General features: G+C 34.7%; 1 protein-coding gene across 1 annotated transcript in view; it reads left to right on the forward strand.

Annotated features, from left to right (window-relative positions):
* Positions 1 to 24,236, forward strand: part of LOC150096239 (midasin) — a 1,081,806-nt gene that overhangs the window by 286,185 nt on the left and 771,385 nt on the right. The window contains exons 28-29 of the mRNA XM_090409469.1: positions 7,148 to 7,427; positions 15,508 to 15,646. Of these exons, the coding sequence (XP_090265595.1) occupies positions 7,148 to 7,427; positions 15,508 to 15,646 (419 nt within the window). The remainder of the gene's footprint in view (positions 1 to 7,147; positions 7,428 to 15,507; positions 15,647 to 24,236) is intronic.

Consider the following 24,236-nt stretch of genomic DNA (forward strand, 5'->3'; position numbering starts at 1 on the left):
TTTCAAAGTCAATAAATGCAATATGTGTTTCTAAATTGTATTCTCCTCTTTTCTCTATTATTAATTTTAGGCAAAAGGCTGGGTCTATACATGATCGTCCTTTTCTAAATCCATTCTGTACTTCTAAAATAAAGTTTTCGGAATATTTCATTAGTTTGCTATTTAAGATTCTGCTATATATTTTGTAACAGGAATTTAGTATACTGATACCTCTATAGTTTTTAGGGTCATCTCTATTACCTATTTTTTTAAAGATAGGAATCACAATTGCTTTTTTCCATTCTATTGGGGGGATACCAGTTGAGTAAATTTATTTAAAAATAATAAGAGTCTTTCTTTGAATCTTGTTCCTGCGTTTTATATAGTTCTGAACCTAATTTATCTTCTCCAGGTGATTTTCCGTTTCTTGTTTCTTTCAGGCTGATTTCTAATTCTTCTTTAGTTATTTCTTTTTCATTTTCGTTAATTGTTTGCCAATTGTCTTTTTTAAAATATTTGTCTGTCTGCAATTCTGTGTAGTAATTTAGAAATTCTTCTAATTTCAATTCAGTGTTTAATTTTATGTTTTCTTTGGTATCTGCATTTAAGTGTTTCAAAATTTTATATACATTGGGTCTTATTTTATATAAATCATGTTCTAAATTAGAAACAAATTTGTTCCATGATTCTCTGTCTTTTTCTGACTTCTCTTTTAGCTATGGCTCTTATTCTTTTATATTCTATTTCATCTTCTAATCTTTTACTGCTTAACCATTTGTGATAGACTTCTTTTTTCTTTTTGATTATTTCTTTCATTGTATCATCCCAGATCTTCAGTTTTTTCCTTTCATTGAATTTTTTGGTCTTTCCTAAGCTTTCATTTGCTGCTGCATTTAGTATCGTTTTTATATTAAGCCATTCTATTTCTTCATTTTGTTTTATTTTGTCTAGATATTGGTTAATTCTTTGTTCATATAGCCATTGTACATTTGTGTCATTCAATAGTCTAGTTTTATGAACAAATGTTTCAATTTTTCTTTCTGTTCTTGTTACTTGTAGCCATTTAGGTGGTAATCATAATTTTATTTTAACAAGGAAGTGATCACTGCTTATTTCATATTCTCTGTGAACTCTGACATCTAGTGAAAATTTTGATGTCTTTTCATTTAGTATAAAGTAATCTAATATTGATTTCCATCCTCTTGCTGCCCAAGTATATTTATGTATGCCTTTATGTTTATAGAAGGAAGGAATTCATTATTTTTAGGTTATTATAAACTAGAGTATTTAGAGTATGTTCTCCATGTATTCTTATATTAATATTAATTTTCGTGTTTCCAATTCTTGCATTTAAGTCTCCTGCTAAAATTATGTAATCATTTTTATTTATGTTATTATATATGTTTTGTAGATGATATAAAAATCAATATCATCTTGTTCTCTTCCTTCTTCTGGAGCATATAAACCAATTATTGTTAAATAGCCTCTATCTATTTTTATTCTAGCTTCTATTATTCTTTCATTCCATAATTTATAATGTTTTAACTGTTTTGAAAGGGAGTTATGAATCCAAATCATGACTCCTGCTTGTGCTCTTTGGTCTCTGTCAACTCCACTGTATATCACATTAAAATTTTCGGTTCTCATAGTTCCTTTTAATTTCTTTTTTTGTTTCAGTGATTACTGCTATTTTAAAATTTCTTTCATTTCATAGTTGGTCTAATTCTATTTCTTTATATGCTATTCCTCTTACATTCCAGTTTGCTATGTGTATTATATTTTGTCGTTTCCATTTTTGTTTTATCTTTTCCATTCCAGGGTCGTTTCCCATAGATTCAATCCGATTATCTTTTTCTGTCAGCTTACAGAGGACTAGCCTGATGATGGACTAGTTCAGTGGTAGGGCTGCTACCTTAATGCTTCTGAACTAGTCTTCTTCCAAATTTAAACCCATAGGAGGAATAGGGTTTATTGAAGGGGGAAAGAGTAGATTATACAATAATTATATTAAGGTTTATAGAGAGGGCATAGCTGTAAGGCCAGAAATGAAAAGACCCCATGGCCCTCGAGTACTCTAATAGCATAAGGGTCATAAAATAAAAAGAGTTGGCTGATAAGGCCTTATAGGAAAGATTAAAGTAAGTGGATCTTCCTCAAAGTAGTAGAAGGAGAGGATAGATCCAGCTAGGGGTCCATGGGAGTGCTGCTTCCCTTACAATCAAGATGATTGCCCCTTATGATTGTGTTTACATTATTATTAATCTCCTATCAACAATTTTCATCAAAATTTATTACTTGTGAGCACTCCTATATTGTCTATATTGTCATATCTAACATTTCATGCTTGTAAGGCACTTCAGACCAAATAAATCCACCTGGACCTTGGCTCTTTTTCCTGCATGTTGGCATCAAACACGTGTTTTGCTAACCTTTCTTCACCCATTTTCTATTTAAGAGTCCATACCACCTTAAGATTAACTCTGCTGACACATTCTTGAATGCTAGTAATGTCAAGTTTCTTTCTAATATCTTCATTTTTAATATGATTCTGCCATTGATGCCATCGGTTCCCTCTCCTAATCTTTCTCAGAACCTTCATATATATGGTCTTTAGTCTTTGATCAAGTGATTTATTTCTAACCAAACTCTCAGATCCATAACTTAAACCTGGTTTAAACACTTCCGCCGATAGTTTTTTCGGCATTGAAACGCTATGGGTGTCGATGGATTTCGACCCAAGTTTTGTACCCGGCTATAAAATAAAACGGGATTTAACATCTCCCTCTTAATTAATAAATTCGCCGGTAAAATAGCCTTTAGACTTATTATCTTTGTAGTTAACAATATTTAACAATATATAGTACACCACTTCGGCAATTCGATAGTAGAGGTATGTAAGTTTCTGTTCACTTAAAACCTTGATATTCCAGGTCTCCCTACTCACTGATGAGACCTCAAAAAAGGTTGAAACCGGTCTGGGTGGTGACCTCTTCTCATAATGTAAAACAATATATATACATCTCGTAGGAGCTGGGTTTTACATTATGAAAGAATATTAAAGTTAGTGAGGGAGCTTGCTCCACCTTTGCATGGAGGTGCCCTGGTGTTGTACTATCCAAGTGATCATTTACACTTGGTTCCGCTGATAGTTTTTTCGGCATTGAAACGCTATGGATGTCGATGGATTTCGACCCGAGTTTCGTACCCGGCTATAAAATAAAAGGGAATTTAACATCTCCCTCGTAATTAACAAATTTGCCGGTAAAATGGCTTTTCGGCTTATTAACTTTGTGGTTTAAACACTGTTTTGCATACTGCTGGTTTGGTATTTTGTCTAATTTATCTCATATTCCATATAAATTTATTCAGCTGGTACCCACCATACCAGCTTTGCTTATTCTGTTGTCTACTTCCAGATTTACCCTGCCATATTCACTAAAAACTGTGCCTAAATAGCTGAAATATTTTACTTGTTCTGTAGGATCTCCATTCAGAGAGCAGCTGAAGTTTTCTATGCTACAGCCTATATTCATAGTTTTGGTCTTTTTATTTCTGATTTTCATGCCAAATTTGCTATTACTCAGTTTGGTTAGTGAAACCTGGAGACTTGCACTAGATGTGTTTAGGAGTTTTACATTATCATCTGCATAAAGCAAACAGCTACGTTTGACATCTCCAATTCTAATGTCAGGCTTGATGCCACTTTTTTTTCATAATGTGATCCATATAGATGATGAATAAGAGTGGAGATAATGTTCATCCTTGTCTTACTCCTGATTTTACATCAACCATCTTCCTATATTTCCTTCAATTCTAACTGCTGACTGACAGCTTAAGTATAGACTTTGTGTTGCTCTGTATGAAGGGCCTGCTATGATAATGCAATTGTGGGATACCCCATTTGGCTTGTGAGAGAGTCATGTGTTGGGGGGGGGGGTATGTCTGTAGGTAAGTACATTCACGTACCGGTTTGCCTGTTTTGAGAGACAAAAAACCTGAGTTTCCCGGGTGAAAAATCCCTCTGCCTCTGTATGAGACTGGCTAACTCACCTTTAGTCAAAAGATACCAGGTAAAGTTTCCTCACATTATGCATGGAGAATCAAACTCGGGTCTTTCTGAACAAAAGGCTTCGTCTATACTGTCTGAGCTATGGAGGCTCTTCTATATAATGTTCCATTCACCCCATATAATAGTAGTGTTTTGAAAAGCTTTTCTCCAGTCACCTTTTCATATGCTTTTTCCAGATCTAAAAAACTTGAGTACAGATCCTTGTCATATTCCCACGATTTCTCAACTTTTTGTCTTAAAGTGGAAATCTGATCTTGAAAACATCTGTTTGACACGAACTCACTTCTTCTTATCCAGGTTGCTCTTCCAAAATCTCTCTCAACCTCTTTTTGAGTATGCTTGCATAAATCCTGCCTGAAACACTTAGTAGAGAAATTCCTGTGTAATTTTCACATTTAGTTTTACTCCCCTTTTTATACAAAGGTGGTCTGAAAGGTTCTTAACCTCGAACATAGAGTGTAACACTATCGGCAAGATTTTTTTTTTTCCAAGTTGGTACATGTGTCATGAGCATCCATGTGAAATTACAAGTCATTCTATCAAGTAGTTTGTTTTATACAGCTGTTTAAAGCAAAAGTGTTGTCTGTATCCCTTGAAATGAATAAAATTGAGTATCTTGCGGTTGTAAAATTTTTTGTAAAAGAAGATTTAATGCCAAAAGAAATTCATTCGAAGTTCATAAAAGTTTATGGGCACTCTTCTCCTTCGTTTTTGACAAATAAGAACTGGGCTGCCAAGTTTAAACATGGCCGTACCAACCTTGAAGATGATCCATGTCAGAGACGTCCAAAAAGCATAACAACACCAGAAATCATTGATCAAGTTGCATGATATGGTATTGGATGACCGGCGAGTCAAAGTGCGTGAAATTGCTGAGACTACAGGCATTTCCAAAGAACATGTAGGATATATTTTGCATGAAGAATTGCACATGAAAAAGCTTTGCGCAAGATAGGTGCTGCGCTTGCTCACAGCAGATCAAAAACGCACTCGCACGAAAATCTCTGAACAGTGCTTGGAGTGTTTTAACAAGAACAAAACTGATTTTGTGCGTCGATTTTTTACTATGGATGAGACTTGGATTCACCATTAGACACCAGAGTCAAAACAGTGGACAGAAGCTGGATGTTTAGTGCCAAAGAAGACAAAGTCAGTTACATCAGCAGGAAAGGTCATGGCATCGGTGTTTAGGGATGCTAAAGGCAATTTGCTTATTAATTATCTTGAAAAGGGTAAAACAATAACCGGAGAATATTATTTCGATCTTTTAACCAGACTAGATGAAAAAATTCATGAGAAAAGACACAGTTTGCAGAAGAAAAAAATTATTTTTCATCAGGACAATGTACCTACCTACAAAGGTGTTTGGCAATGGGAAAATTAAGGGATCTGCATTATGAATTGTTGGAACATCCACCCTATTCCCTAGATAGCTCCCTCTGACTTCTGTCTTTTCCCAAAACTAAAACTCTTCCTTGCTGGTGAGCATTTTTCTTCGAATCAAGAGGTTAATGCAGCTGTAGAGGGTTATTTTGCAGATCTTATTGAGAACCACTACAGGGGTGGGATAATGGTGCTGGAGTATTGCTGGAATAAATGTATTAGTCTTAAGAGAGATTATGTTGAAAAATAAAAATAATTTTGGAAATTATAAATTTGTTTTTTCATTGTTAGGCCGAGAAGTTTTCAGACTACCCTCATAGATGAGAGCTACTCTAATCATTGGGAATTTGAACTTCTGACCAAACTCTGAATCATACAGTGTAGCCACTGCAAAACTTTTATACCTCCATGCTTAAGCATTTCTGCTTGAATATCATCTACTCCAGCTGCCTTTCCATATTTCAAGTTTTTGAAAAATGGAAAGGTTTTTTCCTACCTCAAATATCGATATGTACTCCTCTTTGCATTCTTCTTTAAAATTTTCTAGTACAGTTCTGTCACTGTTTGTTTCATTTAACAGGCTTTCAACATAATTACTCCTTGCATCTAGGATATCCTTTCTTCTATTTCTAAGTATCTTCAGTAGCCTCCAGAACATTTGCCACCTTTCTGATATTTATTTTCTATACTCTTACCAAAGTGTTCCAATGACTTTTGTTTAGCTACTTTTACACATGGCTTAGCTGTCATACATTTTTCTCTGTATTCTTTTAGGGCATCTGTCAACTAATTTGATAGGAACTTTTGGTATGATTTCTTATTTTCCAGGACTGCACCTTAAACTTGTGTCTACCATGGTGTTCTTATTTTTCTGTGCATGCAGAAAGCTTCACCACATACCTCTTTACCTGAAACGGTCAAGGTCTTCTTCTTCAGAGTTTGGCAGCAAGACTCCAAGGTTTGGTTCTTCTTTTTGAACTGCTGCAATTTATTTTTTCAATAATGTTTGCATAGTTGTGTCTGCAATTTGTAAATGCTGCTCAACTTTAATAATTCTTTTTAAAACTTTCTTACGTACTGTTCTTCTTTTCAATGTGATACCCATTTTTATCCTGTTACATACTAAGTAATGGTCACTTCCAATTTCAAATCCTCTGTACACTCTTGTATCCTGAATGAGTCTGATGCTGTCACAATCAACGATTAATCAATGAGGCTTTTCTTATTTCTTGTGTCTTCTCTTCATGTGAACTTGTACACATCTTTATGTTGAAACATGGTGTTAGTAATGACTAGTCCATGTCCTGAGCAGAAATTCAGCAAATACTTATTACTATTATTATTAGCTTTGCCATTTTCTCAAAATGTTCCTATTTTTCTGGTGGGATTCATTTTCTACTCTGCTGTTTAGATCTCCATCAAGGACCACTTTTTCCATTTTCTTTGTCAGCTGCCTGTTCTAATAACTCAAATTCCTCCACTTCTTCCTTGGAAGAACCTTTTGTGGGACCATAGGCACAAATAAGTTTCATTGTCCACGTCCCCATTTTGAGGTTTGTCTACATAACCTACTTGAAACTGCCTTTCAATCAAGATGTTTAATTTTATGTTTGTTGTTGAAAGCTATCACTACTCCTTTCTTGATATAATTGTCACATTTAATTAAAATAAAACAAATGAAAATTGTTAATGAAAACTGCTGATTTCTAATTACAGGTTATATGTTGTTAGCGGGACGTGTTCGGAGATTAGAAGAAGCCCAGGTTATTCAACGAGTATTACAGAAACATCTTAAAAGACAAGTTGAGCCTATGAGACTTTTCACTCCAGTAGGCTGCACATTTTCTGTTAAGGATGTTCTGGAAAACACTGTGACAGCCACTTTACCAACAAAATTTGAACATTTGGTGTGGACATTTAATATGAGAAGAATGGCAGTTTTGGTTGCTCAGGCCCTTAAATTTGGAGAACCTGTATTATTAGTTGGAGATACAGGGTAAGAAAGAGGAGTTATATGTAACTTTATGGTTTGTATTTGTAAATAATTTTCAGAGAAGTTTATTGTTTGCCAACTATTTGCAGAAGTTCATTTATTAAACTCTTGGGTTGATTTTAACAAAATGACTAACTGTTTTCAGTGGAAATACTTGTATTGTTTTTAAATAATTTTCAGTTACTGATATTTCAATCGTTTATTTGCAAACTCAGTTATTTCTATAATTTTGGATTAGTTGGTTTTACAGATAGGTTTATGAGTGACTTGCCTTTGAACCAGTCCAGCACTTTTTCCATTAAATGGTAATGCTGTTTCTTTTTTTAAGGAAACTGTTTTCAACACTAAAAAATGAGATACGATACATTTGTAATCTTCATTGTAAATTTTCTATGACCGACTTCAGTTGTTGTCTTCAGCCATATTTGTTCAGTGTTAGTGCCTGCATGCACTTATCATTAATTTTATGTTCCCTGAAGATGGTAACATAACATTACAGAAATATCATCATAATCATCATCAAATTCCTGACATTTACTCTCAAGGGGTGTACAGGATATGATAGTACTACATGAAAAATTTACATCATTCCTAACATCCTACCTACAATTTTCCTCCAAATCAGTCTGTTACTTGTCAACATTATCAGATCTTATATTTCTATCGTCTAAGGCACTTTGTACCATATCAATCCACCTATATCTTGGTCTTCCTCTGAGTCGTTTTGCTGCCATCCTGGCAGAGAACACTTGTTTTGCTAATCTTTCTTCGTCTATTCTGTTTAAGTGACCATACCACCTGAGATTAGCTCTGCTAACGCATTCCTGGATGTTGACAATGTCAAGTTCTTTCCTAATATCCTCGTTTTTAATATGATATTGCCATTGATGCCATCTGTTCACGACTCTAATCTTCCTCAGGACTCTCATATCTGCAGTCTCTAGTCTTTGGTCAAGTGTTTTACTTCTGACCCAGCTCTCAGATCCATAAGTTAAAATTGGTTTAAACACTGTCTTGTACACAGCTAATTTAGTGTTTTGACTAATTTCTCTCTTATTCCATATAAATTTATTCAGTTGACTTCCTACCATACCAGTTTTGTTGATTCTGTTGTCTATTTTCATATTTAATTTACCATCTTCACTAAAAATTGTGCCTAAGTAGCTGAAATGTTTTACTTGTTCTATAGGTTCTCCATTCACAATGCAGCTGATATTTTCAACGATTCTGCCTATTTTCATTGTCTTTGTCTTTTTATTCCTGACCTTCATACCATATCTATTACAACAGTTACTCAATTTAATCAGGGAATCTTGCAGACTTGTAGCAGATTTATTTAGAAGTATAACATCATCTGCATAAAGCAAGGAGCTGACATTAACATCTCCAATTTTGATATTAATTTTTAATACCACTTTCCTTCATAATGTAATCCATATAGATAATGAATAACAGAGGGGGATAATGTACATCTGTGTCTCACTCCAGATTTAACATTAAACCATCTCCTGTACTTCCTTCAATCCTAACTGCTGTCTTACAACTCAAATAAAGACTAAGTATTGCTTGATATAATGCCCCATTGACACCATATAACTATAGTGTATTGAATAGCTTCTCTCTTGGCACCTTGTCATATGCCTTCTCCAGATCTACAAAACTCAAATAGAGATCTTTGTTATATTCCCATGCTTTCTCAACTATTTGTCATAAAGTGAAGATCTGATCCTGACAGCCTCTATTTGGAATCCAGTTTGTTCCTCACCAAGCTTTTCTTCCACAATCCTTCTTAACCGTTTCTCAAGTATACCGGCATAAATCTTACTAGGAACACTCAATAGAGAAATACATCTGTGATTCTCACAATCAGTTTTATTTCCCTTTTTTATATATGGGTACTATGAGAGCTCTACTCCAATCGTCTGGAATTCGTCCTTCTGTCCAGGCCCACTGAACTATGAAGTGTAGCCACTTTAAAACTTTTATACCTCCATACTTGAGCATTTCTGCTCTAATATCATCCACTCCAGCTGCCTTTCCACATTTCAGACTTTTGATGGCTTTTTCTACTTCAAGCATTGATATGTATTCCTGATTGCATGCCTGGTCAGTGTTTTTTATCACTGTGCTGTCATCATTGCTAGTTTCATTTAGCAATTTTTCGAAGTAATTACGCCATACTTCAAGGATGTCTTTTTCTTCAGTTTTCATATCACCTTTATCATCTCTCATTCCTTTTACAGCATTCTTTCCTCCATTTCTGAGCTTCTTCAACAACCCCCCCCCCCCCCCCCCCCAGAATATTTTGCCACCTTCTTGATATTTATTTTCTATGTTCTTATCAAAGTCTTCCCATGACTTTTGTTTAGCTAGTTTTACACAGTGTTTAGCATTCTTACATTTGTCTCTATATTCTCTAAGAACAAAAGCTGACTTATTTGCCAGGAACTTTTGATATGCTTTCTTCTTTTCCTTCACTTCCTCTTTAACTTCCTGTGTCCACCAGGGAATTCTGATTTTTTTATCCTTGCAGACAACCTCACCACATGCCTCTCTGGCTGAATCAATCAAGGTTTTCATCAAGGCTTGCCATTGAATCTCCAAGGTTTGGTTCCTTTTCTCAAACTCTTTCATTTTTCCTTCAATAAGCTTTGTGTATTTTAGTCTACAGTTCACATCGGAGAGCTGCTCAAATTTTATTCGCTTTAAAACTTTCTTACATGTTATTCTTTTCAATATGAAATTCAATTTTATCATGCTCAAGACTAAATAGTGATCACTTCCAATTTCAAATCCTCTGTACACTCTGGTGTTCTGCACCAAGAAGAAAACATCACTATCAACAATAACATAGTCAATGAGACTTTTCTTATTCCTTGCCTTTTCTCTCCATGTGAATTTGTGCACATTTTTATGTTGGAACATGGTGTTAGTAATAACCAGTCCATGTCCTGAGCAGTAATCCAACAGGTATATGCCATTATTATTAGCTTTGCTCTTTTCTCCAAATTTTCTCAAAATATTTTTGTATGTCTGGCAATCATTTCCTACTCTGCTATTTAGATCCCCAAAAAGGACCAATTTTTCATTGTGTCAGTTGCTTTTTCTAAAGCCTCAAAAAAATTCCTTCACTTAAAATTCCTACCTTAGAAGAACCTTCTGTGGGACCATAGACACAAATAAGTCTCATTACCGAAATATAGTAAGTATTAATTAATTTTTTTTAATTAATATAACAGTATACGTTGTCTTTCCCTAAAAATTGACAGTTATGTATCACTAACGTATAAGTTTATCTACAAGAATTTCCTTATATGTACTTTCAAGAGATTTACAGGATACTATTACAGTGCTACGTGATTAAGTTTTCATTATTACTACTGTCTTGTCAACAATTTTCCTCTAGATTATCTATTGTTATATTTCTTCGTTGGTTATTTATTTATTTTTTTTTATACCTTTTCTGTTATTTATCTACGTCTAAGACCCTAACTTTAATACAAGCTTCGGTGCAAATATAGAAGTTATCTATACAATCTGGCCGATCCCTAGATTGATCACTTGCATTAACTACTCAGACAAAGGGTTTACCTCAGACTGGAGACAAATCCTTTGTTATTACTGTGTATAGAGATTTTCCGACTAGATACTGCCAAATTTATTTGTTTCGCTGCGCCAGCAAATATCATTAGGTTTGAAGGTTTCTTTAACCAAGGAAAACTCTCAGGGAAACATACTGCAATGATCAATCTACCATTAATTAGTACTTAATTATCTATATCACCTTTGTCAATTATCATTTGCAGTCGTGGTTATTGATATACTATTCTATCCTGCTCTGGTTCTAGATTAAATGAGTCGTGCATTGAATTCAATCTCAGGTAAAATACAAAGTACATTTATTGAGATCATGAGATTACAAATTTACATACATACGCTCTACTAAATTAATATCATTCTAAGTTATAGAGCAATTTAGGACGATTAAATTTCAACTCGACTGGATTCTATGATGAGCTCTCTCTACAAGGTTAAACATTCCCTCCATGCAATATACTGACAAAATTTGTATCCAAACAATTATTCTACTTAATTTCGTTAATCACTTCACATAACATTATTGACACAATGCATCTATTTAACATTCTCTAAAGAACCGTTCATTGGAGTTATGCAGCTGCTATCTACAATAATCACTTAAGAGTTCTATACTAAATGTCCTTGCACACTATCTTACAACAGTTCTTCTCATCAAAAGGAAAAGAAAAACTAAAAGCTGTACATTACCAATATTCAGGATGTTCAACAGGTCCATTGCGTAGTTCTTAATTCAGCTTGCACTGCTCGGTCCTTCTTCCTCTAATGTGACTAAAACGTCTCACTCTGGCTTTGACCGACGTGGTCACTCATGGCAGTCCTTTGATCTGGCTGTCGTTGTGTCTGCTCTTGACTCGTTCCGTTGCCATTTGTCATCGTCTGCATTGCCAACTCGAGTGCCGTACTCAGTTATTCCTTTCTGAAAACGTGCCAACCCAGTACTCTGGAATAACGGTTGTCGACATCAAACTACCAAAGGCAGTCTGGAATCCATGAAAAGGTGAGAGAGAGAGATCCAACATCCACGAAGAACGAAAAAAAGCCTTCTCGAATGGGAGCAGATTCCTTTTATGTTGCACCTCTGGCATCCTCTGTACTGCTCCGTTTTTTCTCGCTCAGTACCGATCCTTTTCACATGGGACGGTCCCCTATACTGCGTCTCCTTGTGCACATGGGACGATCCTCTCCTCTGCATCTTCCGAGAAATACGAACGCGCGCTGTTCTCCATGCAAGGGCCACTGCCTTAGGCCAAGCGTTCACCCGAAAGTTTCGTCAGCGGACGTTGAACTTTTGATTTTATCTCACGACAAATATTTCATATAGAATACCTCTTAATTGTTACGGTTTACAAGACAGATCATATTACTTAGATTAAATAAATTCCATAATAGGTATCCAATTTATAGCACCTTCTACAGTCTGCTTCTTTACTTAAGCACAAGCATCTCTTTGTAGATTTATTTTACTTGTTAAATCCTGAATGAAAATTTTCTAGAATGAAAACTCTTCATTCAAGATCTAACACTAACCTATCAGTGTCTTTGATATTATCAGATTTTATATTTCTGTCTTTTCGGGCATTACTCAACCTAAAACTTGGTCTTGGTTTGTGTTTTTTCCTTGCCATCTTGACATCAAACACCTGTTGTGCTAACTTTTCTCTCCTATTCTGCTTAAGTTGGCCATACCACCTGAGATTAGCTCTGCTTACACATTCTTGAATGACAACAACGATGTCAAGTTTCTTCTCGATATTTTCATTTTTAACATGATTCTGCCACTAATAAATCCGTTTATTTTCCTAATTTTTCTCTCAACTCTATCTATGGTCTCCAGTCTTTAGCAGCCTTTCTATCACACTTGGATAAAGGATTAAACTAAATTTATTATACAAAATCTGTTATCTCTTTGAAAAGAAAAAAAATGCTTTCAGGAAAACCATACTTTTTTAAGAAACTCTAAACTGTAATGGTTAGAAACTATTCAGAAGACCCATGCATTCAGATTCACCCCTTCCCCAACTGGCCTCTCCAATTCATGGAATCGAGAACATTATACAGCATAAATCTCAACATGGCATAAAATAAACCATACAAGCAGTGTTAGCTAATGAATCTAATGGCTTTGAAGTAAAGCACATGATCAAAGACTAGAACAAACAGGTATAAATAGGCAAGAAATGGTTAACAGGACAGGTATTTTATGGAAGAAAACCAGGATCTAGTTAATTGATGCAATCAGAAGCACCTTGGACGTCTGAAATGTGAAATCTGACTATATTGGAAGCCTGACTGATAACAGATCACTGAAAAAATTGGTTGAGAGGTAGCGAGTGAGTACTAATGTAAATTAAGGATATATATATATATATATATACAGGGTGTTCGGGATAAATTTGACATATTTATAATTAATTATATTTTTCCGTAAGTTACATGTATTAACACACACTTCTCTTCATTTAAAAGTTTGGACCCTTCTTCATTCATATACAAGATGTCAGAAAGGATGGATAGCTGGAACCCACCTGAATCATGGAAGAGAATAACTTGTATCATGATGATTCGTGCCCGCCATCAAAATAAGGATATTACGACTGCTGCCCAATGCTCCCTGAATACAGTAAAAACAATCAGGCATGAACTAGAGACTTGCAATGGTGACTACGAGGATGTAGCAAGAAGAAAGATCCCTAGCAGACGATCTGATTGCGTTCGTACAGCAGAATTCCTCGCAAATCTGCAGGAACAGGTGTTGAAGAACCCTGGCATTGGAATTCGGGCTTTGTTCGTGGAGTTGCTAACTGTAGTCAAGCCCTGGATAACAAGGGTAGCCAATGGTAGGCCGTATGCATGGCAGCAGGATTCGGCCCCTTGCCACACCTCTGGGAAAAGTCAAAAATGGTTGTCTGAAAATTTCTACGACTTCACCAGTCCAAATGTTTGGCCTCCAAACTCCCCAGACCTTAACCCCATGGATTATTTTGTATGGGGCGCAGTTGAAAAAGACACCAATCGCACTTCCAGTAATACAAAAGCCCAGTTAATGGATAAAATTAAAACAGTTTTTGCAGCCCTTCCCAGGGAGACTGTAACATCAGCTTGTTCGAGGTTCCGAAGCAGAATTGAAGCTGTGATCGATGCTAATGGTGGTTATTTTGAGTAAATCTTGTCGATAGTATTGTAATTAACTCTGCCTGTAATGTTTTTTTGTCAATTCATTAAATTTAATAGATACAAAGAAGATTTTCTTTTTCCTTACGAAACTGTCAAATTTATCCCGAACACCCTGTATATATATATATATATATATATATATATATCAGGAAAAGAATTTAATGTTTCAGTTCTGTTTTATTAATTAATGTAATATGCACTGAGAAATGTTATAGTGTAATTCAACCATAAGTTATTGTAGTGATCCCAAATTTTGCCAAAATGAAATTATGAAGTATTTAATATACATATGAAACTCTGTATCTCATTCAATAATAACAGTGCCTTTTGTTTGGGAAGATCTGGCTTTGAATCCTGTGTAGGATGCATGGAGTCTTAATGAGAATTTTGCATTCTGTAAGATAGTTCAACAGGCCAGAGAATACATGCACTTGACAGGCATAGCAGATTGTTCAGATAGGATTAACAGCCCTATCATGGCATTAATTTTCTGTAAACCAAATTACTTATAATGACATCTACTGTAATACAATCAGAGGAAACGAAGATGTATTTGTATATGTGTGCACTTTTAGATTAATTTCTAAGTTTTTCCCTTCTTAAAAAAACAGAGTATAGGCTGCATAATTATGTTTCAAACCAAACTGTTGGTAGTTAACTAACCCAGGTTGTCTATCCTACTATAAAAGTTTTGCATATATGTCTGTCCATCTTCTCTCAGAACAAGCTTGCTGGTCATAGTTCAGCAAAAAGTTCACTGTTATAAAACAGTGAGTTCTTTGTTGAACTGTGACTGTGAAGGTGTGTTCTGATAGAAGATGCGATTATAGTATGCAAAGTTTCATTTAGTAATTTAGTTTAATTAGAATTCAGGCAAATCTATCAAGCTGATCCATGTGATAAAAAATATATCAAACAGTGGTATAAGCATAATATTTGGTTAGTTGGTGATGTCCATTCCCTGATTTGATGTACAAGTAGTAAACGATCAATTTTCTGGCCAATTTGATCCAGCTATTGATTTTTTAAAATGAGGTTAGACAAAGAATAAAATATATACATCAGAAATGACTAAGAGTTAAAAGACAAAACTAGAAATGCTGGCCCAGTCATTCTGGGAATGTTGGTGTGCACATGGCAATGAGCCAAGTTACAGACTTGGCATATGCTAAGCTAAACTACTATCATGATGCTCATCTTGAACTCATTCATCCTAAATTTTATAAATATTTGCATTTAAAATAGTGTTTCTTAATTTTTTCTTCATGGAAACCGTATATATTAAAAACTATGTTATCACTGTTTTTAGGTGTGGCAAAACAACAATCTGCCAGTTGCTAGCTGCCCTTAATAACTATAACTTGTATTCTGTGAATTGTCATATGCATTCAGAAAGTTCAGATTTCTTAGGAGGCTTGAGACCAGTACGACAGCATTCTATTGATGATGTAAGTTATAAATGTTTTGTTGAATTTTTAATCTGTTTAATGTATTCCTTTTTACCTATTAAGTGCTTATTATTTTCAGACCAAATTCAAGAAAAGAAAGGAAGACTATTAACATTATTATTTTCACCAGTTAAGATTTATTAATAGTAGTGGATTTGAAATCAATTGCATTTCACATTGAAATAGATTACAAGAAGAGTATCTCATCATCATATTCCTGACATGTACCCTCAATGGGTGTACAGGATATGATAGTACTACATGAAAAAAATTACATGATTACTAACTTCCTATCTACAATTTTCCTCCAAATTAGTCTGTTACTTGTCAAGACTCCAACATTATCAGATCTTATATTTCTATTGTCTAAGGCACTTTGTATCGTATCAATCCACCTATATCTTGGTCTTCCTCTGGGTCATTTTGCTGCCAACCTGACAGAGAACACTTGTTTTGCTAATCTTTCCTCTCCCATTCTGTTTAAGTGACCATACCACCTGAGATTAGCTCTGCTAACGCATTCCTGGATGCTGACAATGTCAAGTTCTTTCCTAATATCCTCGTTTTTAATATGATATTGCCATTGATGCCATCTGTTCACACCTATAATCTTCCTCAGGACTCTCATATCTGCTGTCTCTAGTCTTTGGTCAAGTGCTTTACTTCTGACCCAGCTCTCAGATCCATAAGTTAAAACTGATTTGAACACTGTCTTGTATACAGCTAATTTAGTGTTCCGACTAATTTCTCTCTTATTCCATATGAATTTCTTCAATTGACTTCCCACCATACCAGCTTTGCTGATTCTGTTGTCTATTTCTATATTTAATTTACCATCTTTACTAAAAATTGTGCCTAAGTAGCTGAAATGTTTTACTTGTTCCACAGGTTATCCATTCACAACAGTTTACATTTTCAATGATTCTGCCAATTTTCATTGTCTTTATCTTTTTATTGCTGACCTTCATACCATATCTATTACAACAGTTATTCAATTTAGTCAGAGAATCTTGCAGACTTGTAGCGGATTTATTTAGAAGTATAACATCATCCGCATAAAGCAAAGAGCTGACTTTAACATCTCCAATTTTGATATCATGTTTAATACCACTTTCCTTCATAATTTGATCCATATAGATAGTGAATAACAGAGGGGATAATGTACATCCTTATTTCACACCAGATTTAACATTAAACCATCTTCCTGTACTTCCTTCAATCCTAACTGCTGTCTTACAACTCAAATAAAGACTAAGTATTGCTTGATATAATGCCTCATTGACACCATAAAACCATATTGATTAGCTTCTCTCTGGCACCTTGTCATATTCCTTTTCTAAATCGGCAAAACTTAAATACAGATCTTTGTTATATACCCATGCTTTCTCGACTATTTGTTATAAAGTGAAGATCTGATCCTGACAGCCTCTATTTGGCCTGAATCCAGCTTGTTCTTCACCCAGCTTTTCTTTCACAATTCTTCTCAACCGTTTCTCAAGTATATGTGCATATTATATCCCCAGGAACACTCAGTAGTGAAATAACTCTGAAATTTCTCACATTCAGTTTTATTTCCCTTTTTCTATTTGGATACTATGAGAGCTCTACTCCAATCATCGGGAATTCGTCACTCTGTCCAGACTTTCTGAACTATGCAGTGCAGCCACTGTAAGACTTTTATACCACCATACTTCAGCATTTCTAGTCGAATATCATCTACTCCTGCTGCCTTTCCACATTTGAAGCCTTTGATGGCTTTTTCTACTTCAAGAATGGATATGTATTCCTGACTGCATGCCTGGTCAGTGTTTTTTACCACTGTTCTGTCATCACCGCTTATTTCATTTAGCAGTTTTTCGAAGTAATTACTCCATACTTCAAGGATAACTTTTTCTCCCATTTTCATGTCTCCTTTATCATCACTTTTACAGCACTCTTTCCTCCATTCCTAAGCTTCTTCAACAACCTCCACAATATTTTGCCACCTTCTTGATATTTATTTTCTATATTCTTGCCAAAGTCCTCCCATGACTTTTGTTTAGCTAGTTTTACACACTGTTTAGCATTCTTGCATTTGTCTCTATATTCTCTAAGAGCACAAGCTGACGTATTTGACAGTAACTTTTGATAGACTTTCTTCTTTTCCTTCACTGCTTCTTTAACTTCCTGTGTCTACCAGGGAGTTCTGATTTTTTTATCCTTGCACACAACCTCACCACATACCTCTCCGGCAGAATCAATCAATGTTTTCTTCATAGTTTGCCTCTGAATCTCCAAGGTTTGATTCCTGTTCTCAAACTCTTTCATTTTTTCTTCAATAATCTTTGTGTATTTTAGTCTACAGTTCACATCTGAAAGTTGCTCAACTTTTATTCGCTTTAAAACTTTCTTACATGTTATTCTTTTCAATATGAAATTCAATTTTATCCTGCTCAAGACTAAATAGTGATCACTTCCAATTTCAAATCCTGTGTACACTCTGGTGTCCTGCACCAGGGAGAAAACATCACTATCAACAATAACATAGTCAATGAGACTTTTCTTATTCCTTGGCTCTTCTCTCCATGTGAATTTGTGTACATTTTTATGTTGGAACATGGTGTTAGTAATAACCAGTCCATGTCCTGAGCAGAAATCCAACAGATATTTGCCATTATTATTAGCTTTGCTCTTTTCTCCAAATCAGTTTCTCCAATATTTTCCCAAAATATTTTTGTATGTCTCACAATCATTTCCTACTCTGCTTTTTAGATCCCCAACAAGGACCAACTTTTCCTTTTTCATTGTGTCAGTTGCTTTTTCTAAAGCCTCAAAAAATTCCTCCACTTCTACCTTAGTAGAACCTTCTGTGGGACCATAGACAGAAATAAGTTTCATTGTCCAATTCCCCATTCTGATATTTGCCCACATCACTCTACTTGAGACTGCCTGCCATTCAACAAGATTAGCCTCGTATATTGTGTTGAATACTATGGCTACTCCTTCTTTTCCTTGATTGTCATTGTCTGAATATAACATTTTGTATTTATTGCTCAGAAAGATCTCACCAGTTTTGGTCTTTTTTGTTTCAGTCACCTCTATAATGTCGATCTGGTACTTATCTAATTCCTCTGCTTGCTCCATTTCTTTGCCATTCAGGCTTCTTATGTTGATAGTACCGATCTTTGACTCTGGTGATGTTGAGTTGGGGTGTGTTTTCAGATTTGTTCCAGTAGCTGACTTTTCTCTGGTGAAAACAACAGGGGCCTTGTTTAACTGGGCGAAGTCCCAGCTGGAATGAAATTTTGTCATGTTGTACCATCATTTTGTATTTTGGTTTAAGACAATAAGAATAGAATTTGGTCGGTTAAATCCCAAATTGCCAGCCCATCCTTGTTTGTTCATTATCCAAGTAGATACCCAACAGGGTGTACCACGAGAAGGTGAGGATTGGACATTAAGTCAGAAGCCCTGGTCGGTTCTCCGCATTCCTTTAAAGGCTATGTGGAGGTTTCCTCTCAGTTATGTGGCTTTGACCCTTAAGCCCCAGAAGAGTATCTTTGTCGGCATACTACATAGTGTACAGAAATTTTCTTCTGTTTCTCATTATTTAAGATAAAAGATTATGCTGTACTATCTGAGTAATAAAACAATTTGAGATGTTCGTTTTCTGATATGCTAATACATGTTAATTATGGTTGATTACTTTGAACCATGCTTCTTTGTTTTATGAAATGCCAAGGTTAACAGTGTTTTTAGATTATGTTAGCTTATTATGTCACCATATAGTGGACTCTGCTGATTTCTCTTGATTTCTTTCCTTCCAAAAGTAAGTTTTTATCTGTTAATCATCTAACAATATCCTGCTAATGTTATCATTCTTTTTTATTAGCTACTTGAATTCTTCTTCAGTATTTATATCTTTCATGTAATTTTTTTGTTTCTTTTCTTTTCCAATTGGTTCACAATGTTCTTTGCAGTTCTGTAATTCTACATACGGTTAGTATTTGGCTGTTTTTTTTAAAAGGATGCTTATTGCCATTACCAAATTTCGAAGCCATAGTTGCTAATTGTGGTGGTATGTTTTAATGATATTTTGTAATCATATATATTAATGATTACAATATATTATAATCATATTGTAATCATATATATTAATGATTACAATATATTATAATCATATATATTATTGATTCTGCATTATTTTTTAATTTAACTGTATAGGCTATATTTATACAAAAATATACACATTACACAAAGTACAAAATAATGTAAATCATTATAAAAAAACAAACAAACATAGAAATGTTAAATCTTTATTTATATAAGGATGTAATGGAATTATCAAGGGATCATCAGATTTTTTTTTATCATTTTTAATTGCTTTTTGTTTTAATAACATATCCCAAAAATATGTGATAACAAACTTTCATAATTGAACGAGTGCATGAAACCAGCGAAACTCCGACTTTTAGAAACTAAACATTGTGATGTGAAAAATAAGCCAATTGAATTTTTTCAGCGATGCTTAGGGACATTAAATCATGGGAAAGATATGATTTCAGCCATGGGTTCCATTAATAGCAAAGCACTGGAAGCATCCTATCTCTTAAGTTTGCACATTGCAAAAACAGGGAAACCTCATTGTAGTAGGGAAAATTTACTACTTCCGGCTGATGTGGTAAAAACTATGTTTGGCAACAAGTTGATAAAATATGTTGATTTGATTCCTCTTTCAAAGGACACTATCAGTTGCAGAATTAATGATATTGAAGGTGACATAGAATCTCAGTTAATAGAAAGAGTTAAAAAGGCCCTTATTATGCATTACAAATAGACGAGACTACTGATTTACAAATGATGTGCAGTTAATATGATACATAAGATATGCGCATGATAACAACATTCATGATGATGTTCTGTTTTGTAGAACTTTGTCATCCCGAACAACTGGAGAAAAAATATTTCACACTCTCAATAATTACATAATACACAAAGGGATCCAGTGGGAATAATGTATAGGCTTTTGTTCGGATGGAGCTCGTACTCTTAAGCAACAAAATAATAGAGCAATTAAATAACATTCAAATATTTAGGTTGCCCAATGTCATATGAAAATGAAGCTGTATCAAACTTTTTAAAAGTAACAGGCATTATAAATAAAATTTTTAAACCCAATTATGTACAAAAACACACACGAATAAGAATCTACAATACAGTTGCTAAACCAACCTTACTTTATGGCAGTGAGATATGGACAATAAAAAAAGTAGAATTGAATGAAAGAATTGAATCATCTGAAATTAAATTTCTGCACAGAACTGAAGGAGTCACAATAATGGACAAAATGAAAAGCAGCGAAATCAGAAAAAAACTTGGAATTACAACCTCCCTAAATGAAACGGTGATTTGCTATAGAGAAAAATGGAAAGAACACATACTAAGAATGAATAGAAGCAGAATACGTAAACAAATTCTAAATTACCACCCAAAAGGTACTCAATGCAGAGGAAGACCCTTAAGAAGATGGAATTGAGTCCGGAACAGGCCACTTGGCCTATAAGCCTGGAAAGGAAGAAGAAGAAGAATTATCACTGTTAATTGTGTATGAATGGAAATAAGTGTGAAAACAAATGAGCAGGTATGAGATGAGAAAAAGAGAGAAGAAACTCGTTAACATTAGATGTGAAGAGCTGCAAATGATATTCTAGAAAATACTTTAGTGGAGGACTCTTCCAAAAGACAGAAAGTAGAAAGAATGAAGGTAGAAGGAAAAAAATTTGAGTTTTCATTATTATTAAGCTTATTAGATAAACTCAATTTGAGGCTACCTAATAAGCCTTTGTGAAAAAAACACAATCTGATGTTTTAGAGATATCAAAATATGTATTGGTTGAAATTAATACAATACATACTGGTGAACATATATTAATTGAGAAGCTTTAAGAAAGCATAGAAGTTGAGTAATGGTTTCTGCATTATTTTAGAAAGCAATCTGTAAGAGAATAGAGGGCAAGGATTTGTTGCACTTTTCAGTGATGCACTGAATATGTGCTGATTTTCAGGCTTCAGGATTGCTAATTCTTATTCTATGCCACACAAACTTTCAGAAGATTCCATTGTACCAGCAGAGTTTTTTGGCTGTTGGAAATTTTAAACTAAATTTATTTTATTAGAGTTTTTTTGGCGTAATCAGATTTGATAAGAGAGTCTTCAGTACTTATTCGGTATAGACAATACTCTTTGATTTGAAAGAGCTGGATTCGAATCTTGTCTAGGATGTTAAGAACCTTTAACTTGGCTTTTCACCTTCAGGTGAATTAGCCAGTATCATATGGAAGTGGCAGGATTTTTCATCCTGCACAACACACAAACTGGTCAGAAGAACACGATTTACAGTCAGAGCAAACAGTGCAGATAGGATTTAACCACTTTCAGATTTTTAAGAAGCCAATTTACTTTTGACTGTGATAAGCCATTTAAGACTAACTTGCAAGGGAAGATTGGAGATTTGCGACAATTCTTCTGATCTCTTTTTTGGCAAATAGACAAGATGTGGGGACATTGATGTTGTATGTTTTTGGAATGGTACATTTACCAACAATATCTGTGTAGAAATTGGATGAAAAGTGAGGGCCAGGATATTGTTATTTCAAGATAACTGTGCCAAATTTGAGTTGGAATCAGAGTTGGCAAGAGACAAGACAACATGACTGCCATTTGAACAAGATTCGATTTTTCTACTTTTAGCCCTTTCATAATCAGTATATGTTGCTAGTTTTTCTTTTAGGACTTTTAGACTTTGGTATAAACTAAAAAGGAATATGGAGATTTTGGTGAAAGCCAATTGCAGGATTTTCAGTTTTCTTCTATTGTTCAGCTTTGGCATACTTCTTTTAAAAAAATGCTCATATAAAAGACAAAAATTTTAAGTGGAATGGGTTACTTGCCTTCATTGGGTGATTCATTCAGTACATATGGTTCGGAAACAATAATCCAGTCAAGGAAATAAAGTATAAAGGTCTTGTCACAAAGATCATCTCATTTGGCATTGTTATAATTCTAGACAACACACTGATGAGAGTAGCTGTGTGAATATGACTATTTTGGGAGAAGAAATCTACACAAGATGCTTTGTTATGCATAGTGTGATTAAAGGACAAACAGCATTTCATGGTATATTTAGAAGCGTCTAGGGGGAAGAAATCTAGTGTTTCTGTAGAGTAATTAGTTTTCTAGCATTTATTATATCAGATATATGAGCAATATGTGCAAGATCATAATAGCAAATGCTTTCGCATCTCTACCTTTTTGCTCAGTACAGTTGGAGTTGCAAAGATTAAAATCTCCGAAGAAGATGACTTCATTATTAGTAAGGTTACAGTGGAGAAAATCAGCATTTTTAAAAAAATGGAAATAAAATATAAAAAAAAATAGAATGGTTAGTGGCATTAGGAGTGCAATAGAAACATCATATTGATTTGAAAGAATGGAAAAGAAAGATTTTCATCCAAAGAAAATCAAAAAGAGGAGATTCTAAGATGGAAAATCTCTGACATGGTGTGTGCATGCGTGTGTGTGTGTATCAGAGTGGACTTATGCCCATGTGTACTTAGACATGAAAAGAGTCTAAGAATGTTTAATTGGAAAAACTGAGATAAATATAAGGATCTATATTATTTACATTTTGTTGATTTGGAAAAGGTATGTGAACAGTTGCCAAGACAAAAATTCTTCAAAACTACACTTGCATAGTTGTGAGACTAGAGCAATATACACTGCCTGGAAAGAAGTCAATGGACACTCCCCCATGGGCAAGGTGCATCATGTCATGTAATGAGTCAACTGTTTTTGCAAATATAAATTGCAGGAATATGATGCTCCCAAGTCAGTGCAACTCTGTCTGGATGAAATGGCTGTGAGAAAGAAAATGACTGAGTTTGAAAGAGGCATTGTGATAGGATGCCATGTTGCAGACTTATCTCTTTGGCAAATTTTGACAAATTGGGCCATTCCAGGTCAACAATCAGTGATACCATACTGAGATGGAAATGCAGGGAGTCAACTGCAAGTGCTACTCACAGTGGATGACCAACCACACTCACTGAATGTGACTGTAGGGTCCTGTGAAAGGTAATATGTAAAAACTGGCATTTGTTAGCCAATATGTTGAATGTGGAGTTCCATTCATTGACTGGAACATGAATCTGCACAAAAAACATTCAGAACTGAGGTTCACAACATGGGTTTCCATAGTAGGATTGCAATATGCAAGCCCCCCCCCCCACACACACACATTACCTGAACCAGCATGCAGTGTCGTCTTCAGTGGTGCAAAGAGCATGTTATTACAGTAGGAATTGGCAGCTTGGAAAGTTATGTTATCGAGAGACGAATCACTACACCCTCTACTGAGCAGATGGGCAGGAGTGGCTGATGCCCAGTAAACCACAAGTGTTTAGGATCATAACTAAATCGTATAACTGTTGTAACAAATTTCACCTGAAAATCAGCGATAAAAATAAGAAACCTGTGAAAATAGTCAGAAACAGGGAATACATTGATTACATTCTCGGTAGTGAAAAGCTATGGAATCCTATTAGCTATTCAT

This window comes from Typopeltis vanoorti, chromosome 19, assembly GCF_054136105.1.
Source record: "Typopeltis vanoorti isolate ZY-2024b chromosome 19, IOZ_Tvanoo_1.0, whole genome shotgun sequence".
Lineage (NCBI taxonomy): Eukaryota > Metazoa > Arthropoda > Arachnida > Uropygi > Thelyphonidae > Typopeltis > Typopeltis vanoorti.